Source organism: Chiloscyllium plagiosum, chromosome 4 (genome assembly GCF_004010195.1).
Source record: "Chiloscyllium plagiosum isolate BGI_BamShark_2017 chromosome 4, ASM401019v2, whole genome shotgun sequence".
NCBI classification, from domain to species: domain Eukaryota; kingdom Metazoa; phylum Chordata; class Chondrichthyes; order Orectolobiformes; family Hemiscylliidae; genus Chiloscyllium; species Chiloscyllium plagiosum.
Window position 1 is genome coordinate 68,668,503 of NC_057713.1, and position 22,376 is coordinate 68,690,878.

Sequence of the window (22,376 nt, forward strand, 5' to 3'; positions counted from 1 at the left end):
TGATTAAATGTAGTCAACACGGCTTTGTGAGGGGCAGGTCATGCCGCCCAAACCTTATCGAGTTCTTTTGAGGATGTGACTAGAAAAGTTAATGAGGGTCGAGCTGTGGATGTGGTGTATACGGACTTCAGCAAGGCATTTGATAAGGTTGGAGCTGAAAATGTGTTGCTGGAAAAGCGCAGCAGGTCAGGCTTTTAGCCTGCTGGACACACTTTTCTCATTCCTGAAGAAGGGCTCATGCCCGAAATGTCGATTCTCCTGCTCCTTGGATGCTGCCTGACCTGCTGCGCTTTTCTAGCAACACATTTTCAGCTCTGATCTCCAGCATCTGCAGTCCTCACTTTCTCTCCTCAGTATTACTATTCAGCGATATTAAAAATATATTCCCTCTCCCCCAAAAAGAGGGAGATAAGAAAAATGAATGAGTTTTGTTTTTTCTTAGATTTATAAGTATAAATGTTCTTAGTTACATGGAAGCAATTTCAGGCAGAAGATATTCAGTCCATCAATCCCACAGTGGCTCCTTATTACATTTGCAGTCACTCTGAATTATAATTATTCACAATTTTATTAACTGCTTTCTTAAAGTCTATTAAGAATTTTTATTCCGCCAAGCTCAATTATTTTCAAAATACTTAGATTCAACACACTGGACAAAAGCATATTTGTGCCTAAGAATCCAGATCTTTCTTAACTTTGAGTTAATTAATCAATGTTAAATTCTGCAGTTAACGTGTATTATTTGATAGTTGATTTTCTTTTTCACATGTGCTTAACGGAAGGGTTAAATTCAAGGTTGCTATTTCCAGCTCTAATTCATGTATCCTATGCACATTTCAAGGTTGGCAACCTGCCAGTTTGTGTTAATTTTTGGAAGCTGTTTGTCATGTTGAATGTATGGCTAATTATTAATGTCTTTGGTTATATTAACCTTCCTTCTTTGATGATAATGATACTAGCCTAAGAATATAATGTCTTTAAAATGTACATAATAAAATAAACAGCTTGTGAGGCCTTGAGGTTTTGTTTTCAAAGTTGGAGCCAAAGAAGCAGCTTGAAAGGGTGAGGGCAAGTTCCCACCAATCAAAGATTTTAGATTAACTTTCAGTAGCTGTTTTGGTTTGGAAGCTGCTATACATGCCTCCCTGCTATAGCAAAACACTTGAGTTCTCTTTCAGTTAATTCAATTAGTTGAAATAGGGTAGGCCTTGTGTAGAAGTGGCTCTTTCGGTCACTAAGAGTTTCCTTGGAGTTGAAGTCACATTGGGAGTTTTACAAAAACAAGACATAGCTTTAGGAATTGACATTAGCCGGAGTTGGGGTTGCCTTTGAGTGCAAATATAGCTCAACGTGCTTGCCAGAAATGCCATTGGAATCTTTGGTAATGGCTAAAATTCAATTGCAAATGAAGCAGCTTGAATTAGAGGCAAAAGAAAAAGAGAAACTGAGATGAGAAAGTTTGAATTGCGATTGATAGCAGAACAAAAGTAGAAAGACAGAATAGCACTAGCCAGTGGGGAAAAAAAAAGAAAAGGAAGGCGCTTGCAAAAGAAAGGGAGAAAGACAATTTTTGAACTTGGGAGGCTAGAACTGAAAACTCAAAGTTGCCTCAAAATTGTGGAGGGAGAGATGAAAGTTAGGAGTACTGATGATCGCACTGAGGGAGAACAATCCCATTGTAGCCAAAAGCCTCGTGGGAATCTGTTTAAATATGTCCAAGTGTTACCTAAGTTCAAAAAGGATGAAGAAACCTTTTTCATTTGATTTGAGAAAGTGGCTAAACAAATGAAATGGCCACTGACCATGTGGGTATTGTTGATCCAGAGCTAGTGAGGTGTTTGCATCACTATCAGAAGAGTATGATGAGATGAAAAAAGCCATCATGCGTACATCTTGCGTCATAGAGATGTACAGAACAGAAAGAGACCTTTTGGTCCAACTCATCCATGCTGACCAGATATCCTAGATGAACCTAGTCCCATATCCCTCTAAATCCTTCCTATTCATATGCCTTCCCATTCAGATGCCTTTTAAATGTTGCGATTGCACTAGCCTCCACCATTTCCTCTGGCAGCTCATTCCATATATGCACCACCCTCTGTGTGAAAACGTTGCCTCTAAGGCCCCTTTCATATCTTCCCCCTCTCAGCCTAAACCTATGCCCATTAGTTCTGGACTCCCCCATTCCATTTACTCTATCCATAGCCCTCATGATTTTATAACCCTCTAAGGTCACACCTCTGCCTCCAATGCTCCAGGGAAAACAATCCCAGCTTATTCAGCCCCTCCCGACAGCTCAAACTCTCCAACCCTGGCAACATCCTTGTAAATCTTTACTGAGCCCTTTCGAGTTTTGCAACATCCTTCCTATAGGAGGGAGACCAGAATTGCACACAATATTCCAACACATTGGTCTAATCAATGTCTAGTACAGCCGCAACATGACCTTCCAACTCCTATACTCAATGCTCTGACCAATAAATGAAAGAATACCAAATGCTGCCTTTACTAGAATATCTACCAATGACTCCACTTTCAAGAAACTATGAACCTGCACTCCAAGTTCTCTATTCAGCAACTGCTCCCAAGATCTTACCATTAATTGGATAAGTCCTGCCCTGAATTGCCTTTCCAAAATGCAACACCTCACATATGAACTAATGCCAGAAGCCTACAGACAACGCTTTCAAAATCTAAGGAGGAGACCTGGTCAGATGTACATAGAATTGGAAAGAATCAAATAAAGTAACTTTGACAGTTGGATAACATGGATCAAACATATGATGCTCTGAGAGAGGCTACTATTTTGAAGGAGTTCAAAAAATTCACTTCCTGAAGTAGTGAATGTGGAAGAGCAAAGAATTAAGATTGCAAGATTAGCAGCGGAGATGGTGGATGATTGGGTTGGTTCATAAATCAAAGTTTGGCTTCCAATAGCAGTTTCAATCTGTGAGGGATACGAATCGTGGAAAAGAGACATCTTCAAGTGGTAAGGGAAAAAGAGATCTTAGTGACGATAGTAAAGATGGTTTACCCCGAGTTAAAAAGGAAATGCATGAGGGAAAAACAGAAGTAAAAAAGCTCAGGTGTTTTCACTGTGATAAAGTAAGCCGTTTGAAGTCGCAGTGTTGGTAGTTTAGAAAATATGCAATGGGAAGATGGATTGGGATAATAGGATAAGCCGGTAAATTTTGTTGGTGGTAATGGGGCGGCACGGTGGCACAGTGGTTAGCACTGCTGCCTCACAGCGCCAGAGACCCGGGTTCAATTCCCGACTCAGGCGACTGACTGTGTGGAGTTTGCACGTTCTCCCCGTGTCTGCGTGGGTTTCCTCCGGGTGCTCCGGTTTCCTCCCACATCACAAAGATGTGCAGGGTCAGGTGAATTGGCCATACTAAATTGCCCGTAGTGTTAGGTAAGGGGTAAATGTAGGGGTATGGGTGGGTTTCGCTTCGGCGGGTCGGTGTGGACTTGTTGGGCCGAAGGGCCTGTTTCCACACTGTAATCTAATCTAATCTAATGGAAAGCACAGTGGAAGCTAAACAGCTGCAAAACAATGTACAGCTTGATCAGGGGTTGGTGAAGAAGGAAGTGCCAGATCTCTTTTAAAGAACTTATGTGGTTATGGTTTACTCGTGTATGCCCAGAGGAAAAGTTGGAAAAAGTTAAAATTTTAAGAGATTCAGGAACAAGTCAGCCTTTGGTGAGAAATGAAGAGATGTGTGATTCAGAAGGCTAATTACCAGAAACAGTGGTAATGTGGTGAGAAGAGGAGTGTTCCATTATATTAAGTTTCCTAACTCAGTACGTTGACAGGCCGACGAGGGGAGAGGCCATTCTAGACTTGGTGCTCGGAAACGAGCCGGGGAAGGTATCAGATCTTGTGGTGGGAGAGCATTTTAGTGATAGTGACCACAACTGCCTCACATTCTACATAGCTATGGAGAAGGGGAGGATTAGGCAATATGGGAGGATATTTAATTGGGGAAGAGGAAACTATGATGCGATTAGACATGAGTTAGGAAGCATGGATTGGGAGCAATTGTTCCATGGTAAAGACACTATAGAGATGTGGAGACTATTTAAGGAACAGTTGTTGCAAGTGATGAATAAATATGTCCCTCTGAGACAGGCAAGAAGTGGTAAGATAAAGGAACCTTGGATGACGAGAGTGGTGGAGCTTCTCGTCAGAAGGAAAAAGGTAGCTTACATAAGGTGGAGGAAGCTAGGGTCAAGCTCAGCTCGAGAGGATTACGGGCAGGCGAGGAAGGAGCTCAAAAATGGCTGAGGAGAGCCAGGAGGGGACACAAGAAAGGCTTGGCAGAACGGATTAGGGAGAACACAAAGGCATTTTACACTTATGCCAGGAATAAGAGAATGGTCAAAGAAAGAGTAGGGCCGATCAGGGATAGCATAGGGAATTTGTGTGTGGAGTCTGAGGAGGTAGGGGAAGCCCTAAATGAGTTTTTGCTTCTGTCTTTACGAAAGAAACGAACTTTGTAGTGAATGAAATCTTTGAAGAGCAGGTGTGCATGCTGGAATGGATAGAGATAGAGGAAGCTGTTGTGCTGAAAATTTTGTCAAACATTAAGATTGACAAGTCACCATGCCCAGACCAGATTTGTCCTCGGCTGCTTTGGGAAAAGAGAAAGGCAATTGCTTCGCCACTTGCGAAGATCTTTGCATCCTCGCTGTCCACTGGAGTCGTACCTGAGGCCTGGAGAGAGGCAAATGTAATTCCTCTCTTCAGGAAGGAAATAGGGAAATCCCCAGCAATTACAGACCAGTAAGTCTCACGTCTGTTGTCTGCAAGGTGTTAGAAAGGATTCTGAGGGATAGGATTTATGACCATCTGGAAGAGCATGGCTTGATTAAATGCAGTCAACACGGCTTTGTGAGGAGCAGGTCATGCCTCACAAACCTTATCAAGTTCTTTGAGGATGTGACTAGAGAAGTTGATGAGGATTGAGCTGTGGATGTGGTGTATATGGACTTCAGCAAGGCATTTGATAAGGTTCCCCATGGTAGGCTCATTCACAAGGTCAGGAGGAATGGGATACAGGATACAGAATTGGCTGGCCAACAGAAGACAGCGAGTGGTAGTAGAAGGAAAATATTCTGCCTGGAAGTCTGTAGTGAGTGGTGTTCCACACAGCTCTGTCCTTGGGCCTCTAATGTTTGTAATTTTTATTAATGACTTGGATGAGGGGATTGAAGGATGGGTCAGCAAGTTTGCAGATGACTCAGGTTGGAAGTGTCGTTGACAGTATAGAGGGCTGTTGTAGGCTGCAGTGGGATATTGACAGGATGCAGAGATGGGCTGAGAGGTGGCAGATGGAGTTCAACCTGGATAAATGCGAGGTGATGCATTTTGGAAGGTCGAATTGGAAAGCTGAGTACAGGATTAAGGATAGGATTCTTGGCAGTGTGGAGGAACAGAGGGATCTTGGTGTGCAGGAACATAGGTCCCTTAAAATGGTCACCCAAGTGGTCAGGGTTGTTAAGAAAGCATATGGTGTTTTGGCTTTCATTAACAGGGGGATCGAGTTTAAGAGTCTTGGAGAAAAGGAGGAGAAGAGGGGACCTAATTGAGGTATACAAGATAATGAGAGGCATAGATAGAGTCGATAGCTAGAGACTATTTCCCAGGGCAGAAATGACTAACACGAGGGGTCATAGTTTTAAGCTGATTGGAGGTAAGTGTAGAGGGAATGTCAGAGGTGGGTTCTTTACACAAGAGAGTTGTGGGAGCATGGAATGCGTTGCCAACAGCAGTTGTGGAGGCAGGGTCATTGGGGACATTTAAGCGACTACTGGACATGCATATGGTCACATAAATTTGAGGGTGCATACATGAGGATCAGTGGTCGGCACAACATCGTGGGCTGAAGGGCCTCTTCTGTGCTGTACTGTTCTATGTTCTAAGTGAGATTCGAGAGTCCGGTGAAAAGTTGTGAAGTGATGGTCGGAGTAATAGAGAAATTCTCATTTCTGGTAATACAGTTTTTCCTTGGTAACAATATCACAAGTAGATCACAGGTGGGAGCGATGCCTACTGTGGTTGAAAAGCTAGTGGAAAATTGGGTAATTGATGTGTTACAGGAAGTATATCCCGGAGGTTTTCGGGACTATGTGGTAATAAGGTCACAAAGCCACGGGTTGAAGCAGGAAGAAAAATTAAGGAGCAAAGATAAGGAAGTTGAAGTTCAATTATCAGAGATTACGTTTGATCAAATGTTTGGAGGAAAACTAGAACAGGTGGAGGACAAAGTGGATATTTTTAGTTCAGAGAAGCTGGCTGAATTATAACAGAAGGATGAAAAACTGAAGCAGTTTTATCAAACAGCTTACACAGAATAAGAATCTGAGTGCAACCCAGAATATTAAATGAAGTCTTGACGAGGAAATGGAGACCATCACATAAGCAAATGAAAATAGGGCAGAAGTTCATCAAGTTATATTAATGGTGAGTAATAGAAAGGAGGTATTGTGAGTAGCATATGAAGTACCAGTAGGAGTTATTTGGGAGTAGGGAAAACTCAACTCCAATTACAGAAAAATACTTTTTAGGCTTGGACTGCATGTGGTTGAATTTTGCCAGACATGTCATATATGTCTGATAATTTAAAAACCTGAGGCAGTGATAAAACCATCCTTAATACCTATTCCCGCATTTGAAGAAGCTTTTACAAGATTCTTAAATTATTGTGTAGGACCCCTGCCTAGAACAAAAAGTGGGAATCAGTATCTATTGATCATAATGAATATGTCTACCAGATTTCCAGAGGCCATACCATTGCGCAGTGTCATGGCTAAAAGGATCGTGGAAGAGTTAATCAACATTTCTTTTACCAGATTCTAGTAAATGGACTACTAACAGCAATACAATTGACTCAAGAATCAAATTTTACTTCAAATCTATTCAAGGAATTTATGGATAGCTTGGGAATAAAATCATTCAAGTTCATTCAGAAACAAAGAGAGTGATAGAACAATGACATCAAACTTTAAAGACAATGTTGAGGGTGTATAGTCAAGACTATCCAGAGGATTGGGATAAAGAAATTCTACTTGTACTTTTTGCAATTAAGGATGCACTAAATGAATCAGCTACATTCAGTCCATTTGAATTAGTTTCTGGGCATGTGGAGAGAATCAAAGTGTACTGGAAAAGAACAGCCAGTCAGGCAACATCTGAGGAACAGGATGCTGCCTGACCTACATAAGCCTTCATCAGGAATGTGAGTTGAGAAGACCACTGAAATTAAGGAGAACTTGGTGAGTTGAGAGACCACATGTTTGGACTATGTCAAATTTGAGGGAAAGTTTAAATAGAGTGGGTGAGTTGGCTAGATCATATTTGAAGGTAGCACAGCATGTGATGTAACAGGAAGCAGACAAGAAATCAAAATTTCATGATTTTGTGTGTGGAGATAAAGTATTAGTATTACTTCTTGTAGTGGGTGAATTAGATTAGATTCCCTACAATGTGGAAACAGGCCCTTCCGTCCAACAAGTCCACACCAACCCTCTGAAGAGTAACCCACCCAGACCCATTTCTGTCTGACTAATACACCTAACACGATGGGCAATTTAGTATGGACAATTCATCTGATCGGCACATCTTTGGACTGTGGGAGGAAACCAGAGCACTGGGAGGAAACCCACGCAGACGCTGGGAGAATGTGCAAACACCACACAGACAGTCACCCAAGGCTGGAATCGAATCTGGATCCCTGGTACTGTGAGGCAGCAGTGCTAACTACAGTGCCACCGTGCCGCCCCTTTAAAAGGAAGGTTTAGTGGGCCTTATTAAATCAAAAGGAAATTAAGCAAGCTGAATTATTTAATGGAATACTAGATAGAAATAAATTCTGTGTGTGTAATGTGAGTATGCTTAAAAAGTATTTTGATAGGGAAAGAAAGCAAAAGGAGACTGTTACTGGTTACAATACAGTGAAAAACCAAGTTCAGATGATCTTAAATGGGACATTCCTCAAATTAAATTGTTCAATGAGGAACTTCTCAAAAATTGGGATAAATTATTGAGTTACAAACCAGAAGAAAATCAAGGAACTGAAAGAGTTAATATCACACGAGGTTATGTGGGAAATATCTAGGAAGTACTAATTTCATTATGCATGATGTACATTTAGGAAATGCTGTTCCAATTATGCAATCTTCTTTTGGACTTCATCTTTTAAAATCAGCACAGGTTCAAAAAAAAAATTGAAAGCATATTCCAAGATGTAATTATTGAATTTGTGGGCGGCACGGTGGCACAGTGGTTAGCACTGCTGCCTCACAGCGCCAGAGACCCGGGTTCAATTCCCGCCTCAGGCGACTGACTGTGTGGAGTTTGCACGTTCTCCCCGTGTCTGCGTGGGTTTCCTCCGGGTGCTCCGGTTTCCTCCCACAGTCCAAAGATGTGCAGGGTCAGGTGAATTGGCCATACTAAATTGCCCATAGTGTTAGGTAAGGGGTAAATGTAGGGGTATGGGTGGGTTTCGCTTCGGCGGGTCGGTGTGGACTTGTTGGGCCGAAGGGCCTGTTTCCACACTGTAATCTAATCTAATCTAAAAAATCTAATCTAAGTGAGTTGCAGCGAATGGTGCTAAAACTAGATGGTACCCAGTGATTATGTGTGGGCAACCGCGAAGTCAATGCAGTTTTAAAAACTGATTTATATCCTATTCCACATTGGAAGACTGTGTTGAGATGGTGGCACAAACAACTTATATTTCCATGTTGAACTTACTCAGAGAATCATGGCAGAAAGAGCAAAGGAAATTTACATCTTTGTAACACCAAATGGACTGTACCAGTTTAAAGATGGAAATGTGTTGCTGGAAAAACGCAGCAGGTCAGGCAGCATCTAGGGAACAGGAGAATCGACATTTTGGGCATTAGCCCTTCTTCAGGATGCCCGAAACGTCGATTCTCCTGTTCCCTAGATGCTGCCTGACCTGCTGCGCTTTTCCAGCAACACATTTCCATCTCTGATCTCCAGCATCTGCAGGCCTCACTTTCTCCTGTACCAGTTTAAAGTCATGCCATTTGAAAAATGCGCCAGACACATTTCAAAATAAGGTCATGTCAGGATTTCCAAATTATGTGGTGTACTTAGACGATCTGGTGGTTTTTAGTCAAATGTGGAAGGGTCATTTGGTGCATCTAGCTGAATTATTCAATCCATTTCAGGAGGCAGGCTTGGTGATAGACCTGGCTAAAAGTGAGTTCACAAAAACCCACGTCACATTCCTGGACCATGTCTTTGGACGTGAACTAATGGCTTGATGGGATGTGAAAGCAGGTTATTGAGGAATTTCCCATACCATTGATGAAAAGGGAAGTACCATGGTTCCTGGGACTGAGTGTTTTTATTGAAAATTTGTACCAAAGTTTAGCAGTGTAACTGCTGCACTGACTGACCTGTTGAAATGCAGAAATTTCAGGGGACAGAAAAGTGTCAGAATGCATTTAACAATCTAAAAGCTGTGTTAACAACTGTGCCAGTGTTACCATTCAAATGGAGCAGCACGGTGTCTCAGTGGTTAGCGTTGCTACCCCACAGTACAGGGACCTGTGTTTGATTCCACCCTCTGGCAACTGTGTGTGGAGTTTGCACATTTCCCCATGTCTGCATGGGTTTCCTCCATATGCTCCAGTTTACTTCCACAGTCAAAAGATATACAGTTATTCTAATCCCATTTTTCAGTATATGGCCCATAACCTTATGCCTTGATGTAAGTCAGTATTGTAGAGTCTTAATTATAGGTGTACATTGTACATGTACAACATTCTTTCTATCAAGATGTCTCTTTGTGGGCGGCACGGTCGCACAGTGGTTAGCACTGCTGCCTCACAGCGCCAGAGACCCGGGTTCAATTCCCGCCTCAGGCGACTGACTGTGTGGAGTTTGCATGTTCTCCCCGTGTCTGCATGGGTTTCCTCCGGGTGCTCCGGTTTCCTCCCACAGTCCAAAGATGTGCAGATCAGGTGAATTGGCCATGCTAAATTGTCTGTAGTGTTAGGTAAGGGGTAAATGTAGGGTTATGGGTGGGTTGCGCTTCGGCGGGGCGGTGTGGACTTGTTGGGCCGAAGGGCCTGTTTCCACACTGTAAGTAATCTAATCTAATCTAATCTAATCTAATCTAATCTAATCTAATCTAATATATTATATTCCATCTGCTGTCACTTGACCTATCTGTAATATAGAAAAAACCCTTTGTCTGTATCTGATGTCTGTATCGGTCAAAAATAACCACCTACCTATTCTAGATCACCGTCTGTTTCTCACTACACATCAGATGTTCTGATGAACTCGAAATTTTAACTCTGATTTCTCTCTACAGATGCTGTCAGGCTTGCTGAGCTTTATTCACTTGCTTCCCGAATCTAAGCCATTGTTTTGCAGCTGAAGGCCAAATACTAGTTCTTCTGGCTCCCTGAAATGCAATGTAAACCTATGTTTACAACCTGGCATCCCACAAGTGATCCAGTTATTCCTATTCCATTTTCTATTCATTAACCGATCTCCAAACCATGCTAAATGTTGTACCCAATACCATCAGCCCTAATTGCATTTAATAACCTCATGTCATCTTATTGAATGCCTTCTGAAATTCAGATTTTTGACCTGAATAGCATTGAACATTGTCAGTGCAAAAATGGCAATAAAATTAGCACTGGATTTATTGCATTGTTTTACCTTCGATGTATTATGAGTACGGTATGCTTAAAAACTGATACAAAATGTCTGAGATGTAATTGCTGGCTTTCAATTTTATTCATGTTTTTAGTGGATTCTTGCATTCGGTATCTGTCAACAATTTTTATTCCTTTATTTTCATTAAAGATCTTTGGTTTATTTCATTTACAAGCAATGAATGTGAGTAATCAGGGAAAATTTGCTATACAGGGAGGGAGCGGTGAGGGAGAGAATTGAATTGCCAGTGAAATTGTCAAAAATGTTGTCTTATTTTTTAGTAGTAGTACTTGCGGTTTCAAGTGAAAAACAACATGCCATCAGTTATAGTCAAATTGGTAATTCTGTGGATTATCTGTTTTTAGACCTATAAAGCTTTCCTGCCTGCCATGATAGCCAGCAACCACGGCCATCTGGTTAGCATTGCCAGCACAGCAGGACTGTTCCCAGTCAATGGATTGGCGGGTAAGAATAGCTTCTGTGGTTTCTAGAAATTTTCAATGCTCATCATATTTAGATGAAGTATGGTGTACAATGCTTCAGGCTATACTTAGCTACAAATTGCTGTTGTTTTCTATGTTAGTTTTATATTAAGTTCAAAAAAATGAACAAAAAGCTCTTTCCTTGAATGTATATGGAATTTATACATGCATTATGCAATATACACAGGGCTAGGTTTTGCAATCAACAGTAAGGAATTAGCATTCTCTCTTTACCTCACGGGGATCACGGCTCAGTGGTTAGCACTGCTCCCTCACAGCGCCAGGGACCTGGGTTCGATTCCCACCTTGGGCGACTGTCCATGTGGAGTTTGCACATTCTCTCTGTGTCTGTATGGGTTTCCTCCGGGTGCTCCGGTTTCCTCCCACAGTCCAAAGATGTGCAGGTCAGGTGAATTGGCCATGCTAAATTGCCCATAGTGTTAGGCGCATTAGTCAGGGGTAAATATGGGGAATGGGTCTGGGGGGATTACTCTTCAGAGGGTCGGTGTGGACTTGTTGGGCCGAAGTGCCTGTTTCCATACTGTAGGGAATCTAACCTAATCTAATCATAACTGCCTAGACATTGGTGGAGATTTTCTTTAGGTGGCATCTAACAATTCTAATTGCTCTACAAAAAACTACTGCATATGTTAATAATGAGAAACATTTTTAAATCCAAAAACATGCACTGTGTGCAGGTATTTTTCACGAATGCTTGATGCAAGTCAGAGTCATTAGAGATCTGTATCACAGAAAGAGCCCCTTTGATCCATTGCATCAATATTGGCCAAAACTAACTGCCTAACTATTCTGATCCCATTTTCCAGCATTTTGCCTGTAGCCTTGTATACCTTGGTATTGCAAGTGCACATCTAAATATTGATTGTTATGAGTGTTTCTTCCTCTACCACCTTTACAGGCAATGAGTTCCAGATTCCTACCATCCTCTAGCTAAAAGGTTTTCATCACATCACCTCTAAATCTTCTATCTCTTACCTTTAAATCTATTTCCTTGGTTATTGATCCTTCCATCAAGGGGAGAACCTCTTCCTGTCTAGCCTATCTATACACAATCATAATTTTACACATCCCAATCATGTACCTTCTCAAATCTCCTCTGTTCTAAGGAAAACAGCCTCAGTCTATCCAATTTATCTTTGTAACTGAAACTCTCTAGCCCAGACAGCATAATGGTAAGTCCCCTCTGCACACTCTCTCCAGTGCTCTCACATCCCTTCTATAATATGGATTCTAGAAGTCACGCAATACCCTAGCTGTGGCTGAACCAATGTTTTACACAGGAGGTGACGGTCTAGTTTTTTTAACTCTGGACTATTAATTCAGAAACTCAACAATTGTCTTGGGTTCAAATCCTATCATGGCAAATGGTAGAATTTGAATTTTATTTTAAAATATCTGGAATTAAGAGTCTCCTGGCGACCACAAAACCATTGTCAATTGTCGGAAAAACCCATCAGCTTACTAATATCCTTCAGGGAACGAAATCTGCCATCCTCACCTGGTCTCCAGACTAACAGCAATGCAGTTGACTCTCAGCTGCCCTCTGAAATGGCCTAGCAAGCCATTCGGTTGTATTAATCGCTTTAAGTCTCAAAAAAGAATGAAACTGGACAATTCACCTGGCATCGACTAAGGTACCAGTAAAGGCATTGGCAGAAACAGCCCTGTTGACCCTGCAAAGTTCTATTTCCTAATATCTGGGTGCTAGTGCCAAAATTGGCAGAGCTGGCTCACAGACTAGACAAGTAACAGTCAGCCATACTCTCTGAACCATAGCTTACAGACAAATGTCCCAGAGACCACCATCCCTCAACATGTCTTGCCCCAACGGCAGGACAGAACTAGCAGAGTTGGCCGCAGAGTCAGGAGGAAGTTGAACCGAGATGCCTTAGTATTGACTTTGGAACCCAGGACATTTTATGGCTTCAGGTTAAACATGGGCAAGGAAACCTCCTGGTTACCATGTACTATCCTTCCTCCCCTGGTGAATCAATACTCCTCCAGGAGTGGCTTGGCAGCAGCACTACTAATCAAGCTTATCAGGTTCCAAAGGAGATAGCTGCTTGGATGGGTCTGTGACAGCTGGTGAAGGAAACAACAAGAGGGAAAAACATAGCTGACCTCATCCTTGCCAGTCTACCAACTGCAGATGCATCTGTCCATGATCATGTCGGTAAGAGTGACCTCCACGCAGTGGAGATGAAATTCAACCTTCATATTCATTTTGTGTGGCACTGTCACTATGCTAAATGGGATGGATTTTGAACAGATGTAGCAACTCAAGACTGTACTCTAGCTCAATCTTCAACTTCATAGCTCAATGTATTCCCCATTTAACCGTTACCATCCAGCATGGTTCAATGGAAAGTGCAGGAGCAGATCCCAGGAGCAATCCCTGGCATATTTAAAAATGAGGTGTCAACCTGATAAAGTTACTGAACAGAACTACTTACATGCTACACTTTATAAGCAGCAAATGACTGAGTCAAATGAGCCCACGATCAAAAAATTAGATCTAAACTCTGCAGTACTGCAGCATCCATTCGTGAATGGTGGTGGACATTTAAACAACTCACTGGAGGAGGAGGAGGCTCCACAAATATCTCCATCTTCAGTGATGGAAGAGCTCAACACGACAATGCAAAAGATAAGGCTGAAGCATTCGCAGCGATCTTCAGCCAGAAATGCCAAGATACCAGTTGTCAGCCAATTTGATTCACTCTAAAGGACAACAAGAAACAATTGGAAGTACTGCATTCTGCAAAGACCATGGGCCCTGACAACATGATGGCAATAGTACTGAAGACTTGTGCTCCAGAAATTGCTGCTCCACTAGCCAAGCTCTTCCTCTACAGTTAGAACATTGGCATTTATCTAACAATGTGGAAAATTGCCCAGGTATGTTTGATACATAAAAAGCAGAACAAATCCAACCTAGCCAGTATCACCCTCTCAGTCTTCTCTTAATCATTAATTAAATGATGGAAGGTGTCATCAACAGTGGTATTAGGCAGCACCTACTCAGTAATAACGTTCTCAGTGATGCCCAGTTTGAATTCAGCCAGGGCCACTCAGCTCCTGACCTCATTACAGTCTTCGTTCAAACATGGACGAAACAACTGAATTCCAGAAGAGAGGTAGGAGTGGTAGTCCTTGACATCAAGGCTGCATTCGAATGAGTGTGACATCGAGGAGCCCAAGCAGAACTGGAATCATTCATTATTCGGGAGCAAACTCTCCCCTAGTTGAAGTCATATCTGACACAGAGGAAGATGATCATGGTTGTTGGAGATAGCTTATCTAACTCCAGGTCATTTCTGCAGGTATCTAAGGCCTAATAACCTTCAGCTGCTTCATAAGTAACCTTCCATTCATCAAGGTCAGAAGTGGAGATGTTCAATGTGCAATGCACAAATCCATTTCTGGCTCCTCATACTGAAGCAGTTCATGTTCATAACACTTTCTGGACAATATCTAGACTTGGGCTAAGAGTCACACTAAAGCCAGGTGATGAACATCAACAATAAGACAGTCTAACTACCGCTCTTTGACATTCAATGGTGTTCCCATCATGGGCTCCCTCACTATCAACATCCTTGGGATTGCCATTGACCAGAAATTCAACTGGATTTGCCATATAAATACAGCAGCTACAAGAGTAGGTCAGAGGCTAGAAATTCAACATGGAGTAATTTAACTCCCTGACTCCCCAAACCTTGTCCACCATCTGCAGGGCACAAGTCAGGACTGTGATGGAATGCTCCCCATTTGCCTGGATGGTGCAGCACAGAAACCTGATACCATTCAGGACAAAATCTTCGAGGAGAAAGTGAGGACTGCAGATGCTGGAGATCAGAGCTGAAAATGTGTTGCTGGAAAAGCGCAGCAGGTCAGGCACATCCAAGGAGCAGGAGAATCAACGTTTCGGGCATAAGCCCTTCTTCAGGAATGTCGATTTTCCTGTTCCTTGGATGCTGCCTGACCTGCTGCGCTTTTCCAGCAATACATTTTCAGCACCATTCAGGAGAAAGCAGCCAGTTTGATCCTTTCACCACTGATGCTAAGTAGTAGCAATGTGTACAATCTACAAGATGCATAGTAAAAATTCACCAAAGATCCTCAGATACCACCTTCTAAACCCAAGACCATTTCCATCTAGTAGGACAACAGTAGCAGATACATGGGAGCACCACCACTTGCAAGTTCCCCTCCAAGATGGTCACCATCCTGACTTCGAAATATATCCCCTTTCCATCATGTTGCTAGGCCAGAATCCTGAAATTCCTACCCTTATGGCCTTGTGAATCAACCCACAGCGGGTGGGTTACAGCAATTCAAGAAAACCTGTCACCACGGTTTTCAAGGCAACTAGGGACAGGCAATAAATCCTAGCCAATTAACAATGTCTACTTCTCACAAACAAATAAAAAGTTCCAGCATAACCTCTCTGCTTTTAAATTCTCTGCCTCAGCTAATCAAGGCTAATAAATCATATGCCACCTTAACCATTTTATCCACTTATCTCTATTACCTTGAGGGACTGGTGTTCTACAAACAGTTAAGTGATCCCACAGCTAACATATCAGATATTTAAGCTCTGCAGTCCAGTCACTCAGCTCCTCATCTCATCACAGTCTAGTGAAAACTTGGACAAAAGAGTTGAACGCTAGAACTGAGGAAAGAATGACTGCCGTTTTCATCAAGACATTATTTGACCAGGTGTGACATCCAAGAGTTCTAACAAAACTGGATTTAAAGGGAATTAGAGGACAACTCTCCACTAGTTTGAGTCATATCCAACAGGGAGGAAGCCGTTTATGATTGCTCCTCAGTAGTGCCCTAGGCTAAACCATCTTGAGTTGCTTCATCAATAATCTTCCATCGTAAAGTCACAAATGGGGATGCTTGATGATTATTGCAAAATGTCCAGAACTATTCATGACTCCCCAGATACTGACGCTGTTGTTGTCCCTGTGCAGCAAGACCTGAACAGCAGGTCTTGGGTTGATAAGTGACAAGTGGCATTTATGATGAACAAGTGCTTGGAAATAACAATTTCCAATAAGAGAGAGTCTAACCACAGCCATCTTGACATTCAGTACCATTTCCATTCGCGGAAACATCACTATCATCATTTGGAATAGTTACCATTGACCAGAAGCTGATCTGGACCAACCATCTTAAAAACTGTAGCTCAAGAGGATGTCACAGACTGGAATTATGTGGGAGCAACTCTCCAAATCCTGTCCACAGTTTACAATGACAAGTCATGAGTGTGATGGAGTAATCTGCTGGCTGAATGAGCACAGCTCCATCAACACTCCAAGCAATGCAATCCAATTGACTGGCATCCATCCATTACCTTCAACATTGGCTCCTTTCATCATCAATGCACAGGGTGGTTGCAGTGTGTATCCTCTACTAAGATGCACTGCAGCGACTCACCAAGGCTCCTTTGACACCTCATTCTGAGCCCATTTTCTCTATCATGGCTGTAGATATGTAGGAAACACCAAGGCAGTTCTGGTGTTCAAATCTTTTGTCCAAGTTTTCACTAGGCTGTAACGAGATGAGGAACTGAATAACAGGACTGCAGAGTTTTGGTGTCTAATATGTTAGTTGTGGGATCACTTAACTCTTTGTTGCATGCATGCTGTGTCCACGATTCAAAATGTTTCATATTACTTCACCACATTGAAACCTCATTTTGTAGGGATTTGAAGGGATGTCTAGTGTTGTTCCTGGATGGTGTACCTAGTGTAGGTATGCCTTATGCCTCATGGATGTCCAGTTTTGAAGATGCCATCCGGCATATCAGTATAAGACAGGGCTTTATAGAACATAGAACAGTCCATCAAAGTAAGGGCCCTTCAGCCCTCGATGTTGTGCTGACCTTTTATCCTACACTAACATCAAACTAACCTACATACCCCACATTTTACTATTATCCATGCACCTATCCAAGAATCGCTTAAACGTCCCTAATGTATCTGACTCCACTACCACTGCTGACCGTGCATTCCATGCACCCACCACACTGTGTAAAGAACCCACCTCTGACACTTCCCCTATATCTTCCTCCAATCACCTTAAAATCATGCCTGCTTGTAATAACCCTGGGAAAACATCTCTAGCCATCCACTCTATCTCTGCCTTTCATCATCTTGTCCACCTCTATCAAGTCACCTCTCATCCTCCTTCATTCCAATGAGAAAAGCCTAGCTCCCTCAACCTTCCTTCATAAGACAAGCCCTCCAGTTCACGCAGCATCCTTGTAAATCTCTTCTGACCCTCTCTAAAGCTTCCACATCCTTCCTTTAATGAGGCGATCGGAACTGAACACAACATTCCAAGTGTAGTCTAACCAGGGCTTTATAGAGCTGCAGCATAACCTTGCAGCTCTTACACTTAATTCCCCCTGCCGATGAAAGCCAACACACTATATGCCTTCTTAACCCATCAATTTGTGTGGCAGTTTTGAGGGAAATAATGATATGGACCCCACGATCCCTCTGTTCTTTCACACTGCCAAGAATCCTGCCTTTAACTCTGTAATTTGCACTCAAATTCGATCTTCCAAAATGAATCACTTCACACATCTCCAGGTTGAACTCGATCTGCCACTTCTCAACCCAGCTCTGCATCTGGTCAGTGTCCCGTTGCAACCTACAACAGCCAACCCCACAATCCCCCACTCCTCCAACCTTTGTCATCGGCAAAAGTACTAACCCACTCTTCCACTTCCTCATCCAAGTTATTTATAAAAATCACAAAGAGCAGAGGTCCCAGAACAGATTGCTGTGAAACACCACTGGTCACCAAGCTCCAGGCTGAATACTTTCCATCAACTACCACCCTCTGTCTTCTATGGGCCAGACAATTCTGTATCCAGACAGCCAAAGTTCCCTATATCCCATGCATTGTTACTTTATCAACCTTATCAAACGTTTGCTAAAATCCATGTAAACCACATCCACTGCTCTACCTTCATCAATGTATTTTGTCACAACCTCAGAATTCAACAAGACTGTGGAATTCATTGTCGCAGAGTGCAGTGGAGGCCGGGATGCTAAATGTCTTCAAGGCAGAGATTGATAAATTCTTGATGTCACAAGGAATTAAGGGCTACAGGGAGAATGTGGGTAACTGGAGTTGAAATGCCCATCAGCCATAATTGAATGGCGGAGTGGACGCGATGGGCCGAATGGCCTTACTTCCACTCCTATGTCTTATGGTCTTAAGATTGTGAGATCTTCATAATTGTGCAGCAGTCACTCCTGTGCGTACTATCACGGACAGATCTTAGTAGATGATTTGGTGGGAACGAAGTCAAATAGAATTTACCTCTTACAGGATCCCTCGCCAACTGCTGCAGAACCATGCTAGCAGCTATATTTGTTAAGATTCAGCCAATTTAGTCACTGGTGCTGCAACTGAGTCACTCCTGGTGTTGGACTTGTAAGTCTCCCCCAAGAGAACATTCTGTGTCCTTGCCACCCTTGATACATCCTAACTTAATCTAGACCCATTTGCCAGCATTTGGCCCATATCCCTCTAAATCCTTCTGATTCATACCCCCATCCAAATGCCTTTTTAATGTTGGAATTGTACCAGCCTCCTCCACTTACTCTGGTAGTTCATTCTATATGCACACACACACCACTCTCTGCATAATAAAGTTACCCCTTAGGTCCTTTTAAATCTTTCCCCTCTCACTTTAAACCTGTGCCCTCTAGTTTTGGGCTCCCTTACCCTGGGGAAAAGACCGTGACTATTCATCCTATCCATGCTCCTCATGATTTTATAAAATTCTATCAGGTCATCCCTTAGCCTCCAGGGAAAACAGTCCCAACCTATTCAACCTCTCCCTAAAGCTCATACCCTCCAATCCTGGCAACATTTTTGCAAAGCTTTTCTGAACCCTTGCGAGTTTCACAACATCTTTCATATAGCAGAGAGACCAGAATTGAATGCAATATTCCAAAAGTGGGATAACCAATGTCCCATAAAGCCACAACGTGACCTCCCAACTCCTATACTCAATGCACTGACCAATAAAGGCAAACATGCCACCTTCACGACCCTATCTACTTGCGACTCCACTTCCAAGGAACTATGAACTTGGAACTCCAAAGTCTCTTTGTTCAGCTTCATTCGCCACAACCTTACCATTAAGTGTATATGATCTGTCTTAATTTGCCCTACCAAAATGTAGCACCCCACCTTTATCTAGATTAAACTCCTCAGCCCATCTGATCAAGGTCCCTTGTAATCTGAAGCAACCTTCTTCGCTGTCCACTATACCACCAATCTTGATGTCATCTGCAAAATTATTAACCATACCTCCTACATTTGCATCCAAATAATTTATGACCAAAAGAAGATGACCTAACACTGATTTTTGCGGCAGACTACTGGTCACAGATCCGCAATCCAGAAAACAACCCTTCACCACCACCCTGTATCTCCCACCTTAGAGTCACTTGGATAGAAAATTGCATCGTTCTCCCTGTATTCCATGTGATCTAACCTGGTTAAAGAGTCTACCAGGCGCAACTTTGTCGAATGCCTTACTGAAGTCCAAATAGACAATATCCACCACTCTTTTTTCATCAATCCTATTCGTCACCTCTTCCAAAAACTCAAATCAAGTTACTGAGATGCTATTTCCCATGCACAAAGTCATGTTGACTATGCCTAATCAGCCCTTGCCTTTCCAAATACATGTAAATCCTGTCCCTTAGAATCCCCTCCAGATAGGCTCCCTAGTCTACAGTTCTCTGACTACTACTTATCACCTTTTTAAAGTAATGGCACCGTGTTACCTAACATCCAGTCTTCCATCACATCACCCGTGCCTATCGATGATACAGATATCTCAGCAAGGGGTTTGGCAATCACTTGCCTAGGTTTCCACAAAGTGTTAGGTACACCTAGACAGTCAAAATCATTGAGAATCTGGAGTCACAGCTTCTTCCTTTCAAAGATATTAGTGAACCAACTTCTCCCCTTTAAAGAATATTAGTGTACCTGACAATCAACAATGGTTGGGTCCAGATTTATGAACTGAATTTAAATTCCACACACCATCATAATGGGAATTAAGTCCATGCACCCCCAGGCCTTAACCCAAGTTTCTGGGTTAGTTGTCTAGTAACACTTCCGCCAGCCCACTACCTCCCTTCAAGCATCTTTTAATTTTTGTTTTGCTGAGATAACAGAAACGTCTGTTTTCATTACATATTATGCATATTGACTTGCAAGCAAAGTTAGTTTCTATAACTGTCATCTGCTTTTTCTGAGATATTAAACCTGAGGGAACAAAGGGAAGGGCATAAGTTTTGTTTATTTAAAAAAAACATGTATTTTGCATATAAAAAGTATTTATGCACTCTATGTTCATCCAATTCAGCCAGGGAAACTAAATGCTAAGCTATTTACAGCAAATTTCATTCTGTTGACTTCTGTCAAACTAGTTCCCACGTATTTTTGGTGAATGGACGTTGTTCTTCTTTTACAGATTATTGTGCAAGCAAATTTGCAGCGGTTGGTTTTGCAGAGTCTGTTGCACTAGAATTGCTAGTTTCAGGGAAAAACGGTGTAAGGACTACGATCGTTTGCCCATACTTCATAAACACTGGAATGTTTGATGGCTGTAAAACTAAGTATGTACACATTAATTCACTAAATTTACTATGGTATATGTGCAAATTTATTTATTCAAGCTTGAACAGCATGACATGATTTCAAATAGGTGTTGTTGTAGCATTCTAATAATTATTCTTTCCAAGATAATTTAATATTTGTCAGCTTAACTAATGAGTCTGAATTCTGCCAAGTAAAAGTACACTGACTACTGATGCATATGACGATTCTAAATGCTCAAGCCAAGAATCATTTCAAGGAGATTGCAAACTGAAGATATTCGTAGCAAGTATGGCAAAAAAACTAAGAAACCAGTGTCATCAATAAAGTCAATAATGTGTCACAGTGCTGGTCTTGTATAAGATTACTTTGCCCTTGAGGTTTGTTTCAGAAAGGTGGGGCAATTGGCCAGGCTCCAACGTGTCTGAAGTTTGAATGGTTCATTGGGGTCTTGTTGTTTACGCTAAGAGATAATGCTTCAAACCAAAAGCTTGAAAGGTCTTTTGAAAAACTGGTATAGGAGAAAGTGAGGACTGCAGATGCTGGAGATCAGAGCTGAAAATGTGTTGCTGGAAAAGCGCAGCAGGTCAGTCAGCATCCAAGGAGCAGGAGAATCGACGTTTCGGGCATGATCCCTTCTTCAGGAATGAGGAAAGTGTGCCAAGCAGGCTAAGATAAAAGGTAGGAAGGAGGGACTTGGGAGAGGGGCAATGGGAGTGCAATAGGTGGAAGGAAGTTAAGGTGAGGGTGATAGGCCGGAGTGGGAGTGGGGCGCAGAGGTCAGGAAGAAGATTGCAGGTTAGGAAAGTGGTGATGAGTTCGAGGGTTGGGACTGAGACAAGATGGGGGGGCGGGGAAATGAGGTAACTGGAGAAATCTGAGTTCATCCCTTGTGGTTGGAGGGTTCCTAGGCGGAAGATGAGGCGCTCTTCCTCCAACTGTCGTGTTACTCTGGTCTGGCAATGGAGGAGTCCAACGACCTGCATGTCCTTGATGGAGTGGGAGGGGGAGTTGAAGTGTTGAGCCAAGGGTTGGGTTGGTTGGTCCGGGTATCCCAGAGGTGTTCTCTGAAACATTCCGCAAGTAGGCGGCCTGTCTCCCCAATATAGAGGAGGCCACATCGGGTGCAGCCGATGCAGTAAATGATGTGTGTGCAGGTGCAGGTGAATTTGTGGCGGATATGGAAGGATTCCTTGGGGCTTTGGAGGGAAGTAAGGGGGGAGGTGTGGGTGCAAGTTTTGTATTTCTTGCGGTTGCGGGAGAAGGTGCCGGGAGTTGAGGTTGGGTTGGTGGGGGGTGTGGACCTGACGAAGGAGTCACGGAGGGAGTGGTCTTTTCGGAACGCTGATAGGGGAGGGGAGGGAAATATATCCCTGGTGGTGGGGTCCATTTGGAGGTGGCAGAACATCCACTCCCGGCACCTTCCCCTGCAACCGCAAGAAATGCAAAACTTGCGCCCGCACCTCCCCCCTTACTTCCCTCCAATGCCCCAAGGGATCCTTCCATATCCGCCACAAATT

The 22,376-nt window shown here is 42.7% G+C and overlaps 1 protein-coding gene across 1 annotated transcript in view; it reads left to right on the forward strand.

Moving 5' to 3' along the window:
- sdr16c5b (short chain dehydrogenase/reductase family 16C, member 5b) overlaps positions 1-22,376 on the forward strand; it is a 55,733-nt gene that overhangs the window by 12,957 nt on the left and 20,400 nt on the right. Inside the window, exons 3-4 of the mRNA XM_043689339.1 lie at positions 11,074-11,173; positions 20,732-20,876. Of these exons, the coding sequence (XP_043545274.1) occupies positions 11,074-11,173; positions 20,732-20,876 (245 nt within the window). The remainder of the gene's footprint in view (positions 1-11,073; positions 11,174-20,731; positions 20,877-22,376) is intronic.